Here is a 9,127-nt window from a genome sequence, read left to right on the forward strand (position 1 = left end):
TTTCAGAAGCAGGTTTTCTGTTGTTCCTTGCTGATAAACATTCCTCAGATCCTCTTGAGGAAATCCAACCCACAGAAAAAATATTCACTATTTAACCTCTCCCTAAAAAGAGAAGCGAAAAAGAGACAAATAACCAAATCAGCACGTATTAAGGCGGAGTCCTTGAAAGACTTGTTCTTCTTCTTTCTTCTTTTTTAATTGTTCTGCATATCGGCGAGTGCACAGAACAATAAATATAATAAATCATTAAATAAGTCAGTCATATTCTGGGATTGGTTTATTTTTCTTTCATGGATGTTAACAAGACCATAGAGAGTGAGAGAGAGAGAGAGAGAGAGAGAGAGAGAGAGAGAGAGAGAGAGAGAGAGTAAACGTAGATTATGGATAAAACTAACAAAGGCATGTTGTGACAATCAGACGAAACAATAAGTCACTTCAAGACGTCCTGTTAGAAAGGATGTACGTTATATATGGTATGTTTAAAATATTTCAATCACAGTGCTGTTGAATTCTCAATCCTGATTGGTCAGAAGGTTCATTAAAGTAAAATGAGACAAAATCTGTAAGATAATAATGATAATAATAATAATAATAATAATAATAATAATAATAATAATAATAATAATAATAATAAATGCCAATCAGTTAAAAACCATCAGCTGAAACTAACTCCCAGCAAGACCAAGCTGGTGTACATTCATTCATTCATTCATTCATTCATTCATTCATTCATTCATTCATTCATCTTCTACCGCTTATCTGAACTTCTCGGGTCACGGGGAGCCTGTGCCTATCTCAGGCGTCATCGGGCATCGAGGCAGGATACACCCTGGACGGAGTGCCAACCCATCACAGGGCACACACACACTCTCACACACTCACACACACACTACGGACAATTTTCCAGAGATGCCAATCAACCTACCATGCATGTCTTTGGACCGGGGGAGGAAACCGGAGTACTCGGAGGAAACCCCCGAGGCACGGGGTAGAACATGCAAACTCCACACTGCAAACTACACCATGTTACGTATGTAACCCGCTTCACTGAGAAGGGAACGAGACGCTGCGTCAGTGCTGACATTATGGGCGTTCCCGTAGCGTCAGTACTGACGCGGCGTCGAGTTCCCTCGAAAGGGAACTCCACACACACAAGGCGGAGGTGGGAATCGAACCCCCGAACCCGGAGGTGTGAGGCGAACGTGCTAACCGCCAAGCCACCGTGCCTTTCCGTAAGACTTTATACTTATTATAATTTCGTGCGCATTCGTTTTTCTTGCTATAAAAAAAGTTCATGTGCTTGGACTGTAACAAGACAAACATACAACAGATCCTTTATATTTTATGCACGTTTAATGTTTTATTATTAATGGTTAGAAGAAAGGTCTGAACGATCAGCTCTAAATGATTAATTGTGTTCAGTAAGCTACGATTACAGTGATTTATACATCCTGTTAAAATGGCTGAAGGTTTTATAAGCGTGTTCCCAGCGGGTCCAGCGGTTTAATGGACGGGAGGAACGGAAGGTTCTGGAAGAACCTGGATTTATGAAGGAAGTTGGTGCAGAAAGGCAGATCATAACAGGACGGATTGCTGAAGATGGCTGAAGTCCTACCATCAACGCTTTCTCTCCAACGTTTGATCCCTCGTTCATCGTCCGTTCCTGTAAACAAAGCAAAGACGGACGAGTCGGCGGGTTTCTGGACCACGACGTTAACCAGAAGTTGTCCGGTCGAGATTTCTTATGCTATATGATTCTTTCTGTTTCGTACTTGATTGATCATTTCTTTTTCTTTGTTTATTTTTGTTTATTTATACGTATAAATTAATTTCATGCGCTCGTTTTATATATTATACGTTACTGTTTCTATAGCAACAGCTTATTTATGGGGACTTGTGACATCACAGGGAGCAGAGTTTAATTGTCTGTGTGTTAAGAAAAGGTTATGTAATGTTTTCAGAAGGAGTCTATCTATCTATCTATCTATCTATCTATCTATCTATCTATCTATCTATCTATCTATCTATCTATCTATCTATCTATCTATCTATCTATCTATCTAATACCTGAACTAACTATCTATCTATCTATCTATCTATCTATCTATCTATCTATCTATCTATCTATCTATCTATCTATCTATCTATCTATATTAAAAAAATCGTATCCATATTGTAATACTGTATATCATTATTTATTTATTTATTTATTTATTTATTTATTTATTTAGGATTGTAATAATTCAGCCTAAAGTCTATCAGGTTCCGTTTACAGAAGGAGTCTCCGGCGTCAGCGCTTTGTTACGGCCCGAGGTGAAGCCGTAACGTTTCCCGTGTCTTCAGAAAGCGAGTGTCTGCAGGCGTGAAGACGTTATACGTGGATATGTTACCACTTTATGCACAAACTATGATGATATGTCGTAAATAAATAAGGCTATACGATATGTCTTGTTTATCACCCTGTGGTATAACTGTGATACCGTACCACATATCACACCGAGTAAGTGTGTGTGTGTGTGTGACCGCTTCATCAGGAACTGACCTGGAATAGTGTTATCCAAGATGAATCCTAAGAAACCACCAATGAACATGGGGGTGGTAAAGAGCACCATGATGAGCTGATCCAACTCTGTTATACCTGTAAATACACACACACACACACACACACACACACACACACACACACACACACACACACACACACACACACACACACGGTATCTAATGTACAATACAGTATTTCATTTGTAAATCCTGAGTGATGACTAACATGCGCGTGGCTCCGTGGATGTTCCCTGATTATCCGCCGTCACAGCAGGCCTACACGAGCTCAGTTGGTCAGGAGTTCAATGTGTCGGCTTAACGACGCTAAAGCCAGACGATTGGACGTAATACGCTTAAGTGCACTGTATTGAGGGCATGTTTGTTTACAGTCGAGCCCCCACCCCCACCCCCCAGTGGAGTGCTGTTTCCTGAGAGATTAATAGAGTAGACCCCTGATCATGAGGAGGGCAAAGCAGCGGTAATGTTCAGAGGGGGTCAAATCTAAAGCCAGTGAAGTTAAGAGATTAAAACCAAGGAGGATTTACAGATCAGCAGGCATGACCTCAAGAGCCCAGACAATGCTGTTCACTCCTGTACATAATCCCAGCGTGCACCAAGTGACCCATCAGTAATCATCATCATCATCATCATCATCATCATCATCATCATCATCATCATCATTTACGTCCCTTATGGATAAATACACTATCACCGGGTCACCAGGTTTCAGACAGGAAACCAAGGATCTCATCACCACAGTTCACAGATAGAGTGAAGGTCCCGCTGCAAGTCTCCAGTCTCTGTACACTGAAAGTAGCCAGAAGGTGTTCGTACTACTATCATGTTGTTTCTAGTAGAAATGACAATAAAACTGGCAAGGAGCCAGTTTTATTGTCATTTCTACTAGAAACAACATGATGCTACATCTATCTATCTATCTATCTATCTATCTATCTATCTATCTATCTATCTATCTATCTATCTATCTATCTATCTATCTATCTATCTATCTATCTATCTATCTATCTATCTATCTATCTATCAGTATTAGGTCCTTTGCTGTTTTTACTGTATATGACACCTCTTGCTCAGAAAATTCAGTGTTTTAAGCATGTGTCCTATCACTTATATGCTGATGATATTCAGTTATACTGTTCTTTCAAGGAGTCTGAGTTTCACTTGCTGTCTAGCTTGTTAGAGTGTCTGCCCTGTATTAAGGAGTGGTTGGGCAGTAACTACCTTCAACTAAATCCGAAAAAGACGGAAACTTTGATCATTGCCCCAGATAAGAAAATTCCACAGATCAGACAACATCTTGGTTCTTTGGGCTCTTCTGTTCAGTCAAGCCTCAGGAACCTTGGTGTTGTATTTGATAAATCCATGTCTTTAGGTCAACATTCAGGACAGTTGGTTAAAAGCTGTTTTTATCACTTACGGAATGTTTCTAAAATGAGGAAAATGTTGTCCAATGCAGATCTAGAGATGATTATACATGCTTTTATCTCTTCACGTTTGGACTATTGTAATTCACTTTTTACCTGTCTTAACAAACGTGTTTTAAATCGTCTTCAGATTGTTCAGAATTCAGCAGCGAGGCTTTTAACTGGAACCAGCAGAAGATCTCACATCACACCAGTTTTATACTCTCTTCACTGGTTACCAATCAAATATAGAATTGATTTTAAAATTTTGGTCCTGACTTATAGAGCCCTTCATGGGAATGCTCCTGGGTACATCACTGACCTGTTGACCCCTTATGGCTCTTCGAGAGCATTGAGGTCATCAGGTCAAAATCTGCTTGTGGTCCCTAAAACCCATTTTAAAACTCGGGGGGATCTTTCTTTTCAGTCTGTGGCCCCCAGATTGTGGAACGCGTTGCCCCTGAATCTGCGTGTGGTTGATTCTGCTGATTCCTTTAAAAAGCAACTGAAGACACTCTTATTTAGACAAGCTTTTAGCTGATTGGGCTTTTATGGTGTCATCTCTGTTGTTTTATAATTGTAGTTTTATCATCTCTATAAATTTCTCTTTTTACTTTGTAAGATTGTTTTATTGTACTTTTAAGTTTTCTTGTTATATTTTGTAAAGCACTTTGCTTTTGTAAAGCATCTAATACCTGAACTCTCTATCTATCTATCTATCTATCTATCTATCTATCTATCTATCTATCTATCTATCTATCTATCTATCTATCTATCTATCTATCTATCTATCTATCTATCTATCTAATACCTGAATTATCTATCTATCTATCTATCTATCTATCTATCTATCTATCTATCTATCTATCTATCTATCTATCTATCTATCTATCTATCTATCTATCTATCTATCTATCTATCTATCTAATACCTGAACTATCTATCTATCTATCTATCTATCTATCTATCTATCTATCTATCTATCTATCTATCTATCTATCTATCTATCTATCTATCTATCTAATACCTGAACTATCTATCTATCTATCTATCTATCTATCTATCTATCTATCTATCTATCTATCTATCTATCTATCTATCTATCTATCTATCTATCTATCTATCTATCTATCTATCTATCTAATACCTGAACTATCTATCTATCTATCTATCTATCTATCTATCTATCTATCTATCTATCTATCTATCTATCTATCTATCTATCTATATTTAAAAGATCGTTTTCATATTGTAATACTGTATATCATTATTTATTTATTAATGTTTTTAGAATTGTAATAATTTAGCCTAAAGCCTATCAGGTTCCGTGCGGATTTCCGACATGATTTAATTTTTTTGTCTTTTCGACTCACTGAAAGAAAGAAAGGAGATTATTTTTATATTATTTGACAAGTTGAGTGCCGTAGCGAAACAGTCTAATCAGTAGCACGTGTAATCAGATCCCCGCCGTGCTCGTGCTCCGTGACGTCATCATCAAACAGAAGAGTGCTTACTGTACAACACGGTTTAAATGACCTTAAAATGACAAGAAAGTGGGAAATTTGATTCCTCTGCCATGTTAGTGGAGCTCGAGGGGTGACGAGATGCCGGTGAGGTTCGTGTTTAAACACCTACGGTGAAGAGATGAAGACTGATGGGGAAGTCGTGGCCTAATGGTTAGAGAGTTTGTCTCCTAACCCTAAGGTTGTGGGTTCGAGTCTCGGGCCGGCAATACCACGACTGAGGTGCCCTTGAGCAAGGCACCGAACCCCCCCAACTGCTCCCCGGGTGCCGCAGCATAAATGGCTGCCCACTGCTCCGGGTGTGTGTGTGTTCACTTTGTGTGTGTGTTCACTGCTGTGTGTGTGTGTGTGTGCACTTTGTATGGGTTAAAGGCAGAAAATGAATTCTGAGTATCACCGTACTTAGCCACTCACTGATGTACTGTAAAACATACTGAGAACTCATTTACGCTAATAATACTATCATTCTTTAAGTATAGTAAGTTAATAAAAAATAACTGAGCTACTGTATACATGGTACATTTTTTTTTATTTTTCTTCTTCTTCTTATATATATATTTTTTGTTATTATTTTTTTTGTCAGAATATCTTAGTTTATTCCTCCAGGCTGATACACGGACGACTGACGGCTACGTCACGCTCTTTAACGCTTTGTAACGGTTATACAGTAGTTAGCCTTGAATTCAGAAAAAAGTCACTAAATCACTTCATCTCTTTTTCTCTGTCAATAAATAAATAAGTAAATAAATAAATACATTTAAGAAACTTAAATGAATTGTAAATAAACGTCTCCTGACATAAAGAGTCACCGTAGCGACGATTATACCTGCCATTTTATCAAACCGGAAACCTTTTTATTAGTTGTTGTTATGTGTGTTTATCAGGTTACGTAGTTCTATGGAGGTTCTTTGCTACAGCAAGACATCAAACAGCTTCTGACTGACCAATCAGATTCAAGAATTTAACCGGCTTGGCCAATCGAATTAATGAACCGGAACTAACTGTTGAGTGAGTATGTTCAGATAATATGATGGTGTGTGTGTGTGTGTGTGTGTGTGTGTGTGTGTGTGTGTGTGTGTTCAGGAAGCTCATATCTCAGTAGGGTTGTATTCCTGCTGCTGGAAGCCCCCTTAATGCCCTCTTATTAGATTTTTTATGTGCATTGCTGTATCCTCTACAGAGCTCTAACGTAGAAGATGCTCGCTGACGTACGAAACGTGTCCAAGGCGTCCCACCGTATATTTCCTGAAATCTTGATCTCCTTTATTAATCTTTGATTCTCTTCCCACAAAGCACTTAACAGGAGATTCACTTCTGCTGTACGCCGGTTCTCACTCACTCGGTGTGTTAGGAAATAGAATTATAATAACCGCTGTAGGAAACGTAGAGGAGCCACTGTTATCGGCCTGAGGTGAATTATTTTGCAATAACATCATGGTACATAATTAAGTGTTTTATTCTGCACCAAACTTTACCATTTATTTATTTGTTTGTTTGTTTATTTTTAATTTACAAATATTTATATATTACATCATGACGTGTTCTATTTTATTTTGTTATTGAAACAATTTCATACATAAAACCGTTTAAGCTGTTTTAGAATATAATATAATATGATATAATAAAAACTAAGGGGAACGGTGGCTTAGCGGTTAGCATGTTCGCCTCACACCTCTAGGGTCGGGGTTCGATTCCCGCCACCACCTTGTGTGTGTGGAGTTTACATGTTCTCCCCGTGCCTCGGGGGTTTCCTCCGGGTACTCCGGTTTCCTCCCCTGGTCCAAAGACATGCATGGTAGGTTGATTGGCATGGGTTGGCACAGGGGGTATCTTGCCTCGATGCCCGATGACGCTTGAGATAGGCACAGGCTCCCCGTGTCCCGAGAAGTTCGGATAAGCGGTAGAAAATGAATGAATGAATGAATAATAAGTTTCCCTCCTTGACCTACACCCATGTACACAAAAGACATGCTGTTAGAAGTGAACGTTAGTACAAGGACTAAGGTGTGTGCCCTGCGATTGGTTGGCGCCCCTGGAGCAGGGAGGGTTGAGGGCCTTGCTCAAGGGCCCAGCAGTGGCAGCTTACCTGTGCTAGGCCAATCCTACAATCCTACTAGGCTAGATCCTACAATCAACACCCCAGAGCCTTAACCAGTTGAGCCACCACTCAAACGTGTAACGTGATGGATACAGAAGCATGTTGTGCTCTAGACTTACCCGTGTTGATGGTGTTTGGGTTGGAATGAAACCACGCTGGCAACACAAGTCCAGTGAAGATAGAAACGCCAAAGATCAGCAGATTCCTGGACGAGTTTAAGTCCACGTACTGCATAAATAAGAGCAGAGCAGAAGCAATGAAGAGTGTTACGTGTTAAAAGACAAAAGAAGAACAGAAAGCAGAACGGAATAAACGTCCAGTCGTCTTCTGCATCCGGTGAGAGGAATAAAATGATTTATTATTATTTATTTATTGAATAAATCGTATTATTTACATATTTATTGAACTTTTTTATTTTAATACCACGGTGCAGATGAATTCTGGATTCTGATTGGTCGGAGGTCGATGATGAGTTTTCTAGTACAGCAGCTCTGACTGTAGCGCAGCTTGATATTAATGCGCCTGTTTCGACACGCTATTGTTTCCATGGTAACAGTTCTTTTACTGGGCTGTGTATGGAAAACAAAATATTAGATAGATAGATAGATAGATAGATAGATAGATAGATAGATAGATAGATAGATAGATAGATAGATAGATAGATAGATAGATAGATAGACACGCTATTGTTTCCATGGTAACAGTTCTTTTACTGGGCTGTGTATGGAAAACAAAATATTAGATAGATAGATAGATCGATAGATAGATAGATAGATAGATAGATAGATAGATAGATAGATAGATAGATAGATAGATAGATCAGGTATTAGATAAATAGACACGCTATTGTTTCCATGGTAACAGTTCTTTTACTGGGCTGTGTATGGAAAACAAAATATTAGATAGATAGATAGATAGATAGATAGATAGATAGATAGATAGATAGATAGATAGATAGATAGATAGATAGATAGATAGATAGATAGATAGATAGATAGACACGCTATTGTTTCCATGGTAACAGTTCTTTTACTGGGCTGTGTATGGAAAACAAAATATTAGATAGATAGATAGATAGATAGATAGATAGATAGATAGATAGATAGATAGATAGATAGATAGATAGATAGATAGATAGATAGATAGATCAGGTATTAGATAAATAGACACGCTATTGTTTCCATGGTAACAGTTCTTTTACTGAGCTGTGTATGAAAAACAAAATATTAGATAGATAGATAGATAGATAGATAGATAGATAGATAGATAGAAATGTACAATAATGAATAGGAAAAGCAGAACAAATGTAAAGGTTTGTGTGTAGATGGAAAGCGAAAGCCTGCATGCTCTCTCTCAGACTCTCACTCTCACTCTCACTCTCACTCGCTCTCGCTCTCTGGAAAGTTCTTGCCTCTTAGTCACAGCTCAGATCAAACGCATTGCGTTGTCTTCTGCATCTTTGGCTTGCGTGTAGTCTGCAGCACTGCTCTCCAGGGTTATTTCCTGCTTCGACATGCCTCACGCAGCTCACACAGGGATCT

General features: G+C 38.7%; 1 protein-coding gene across 1 annotated transcript in view; it reads right to left on the reverse strand.

The window, feature by feature from the left end:
* Positions 1-262: 262 nt before the first annotated feature.
* si:dkey-106n21.1 (solute carrier family 23 member 2) overlaps positions 263-9,127 on the reverse strand; it is a 59,396-nt gene continuing 50,531 nt past the window's right edge. The window contains exons 10-12 of the mRNA XM_047802234.1: positions 7,706-7,814; positions 2,543-2,638; positions 263-1,663 (exon numbers count right to left, since the gene is read on the reverse strand). Coding sequence (XP_047658190.1) covers positions 1,473-1,663; positions 2,543-2,638; positions 7,706-7,814 — 396 coding nt within the window. The 3' untranslated portion in view covers positions 263-1,472. The remainder of the gene's footprint in view (positions 1,664-2,542; positions 2,639-7,705; positions 7,815-9,127) is intronic.

This window comes from Tachysurus fulvidraco, chromosome 17 (genome assembly GCF_022655615.1).
Source record: "Tachysurus fulvidraco isolate hzauxx_2018 chromosome 17, HZAU_PFXX_2.0, whole genome shotgun sequence".
In the NCBI taxonomy this organism is placed as follows: Eukaryota; Metazoa; Chordata; class Actinopteri; order Siluriformes; family Bagridae; genus Tachysurus; species Tachysurus fulvidraco.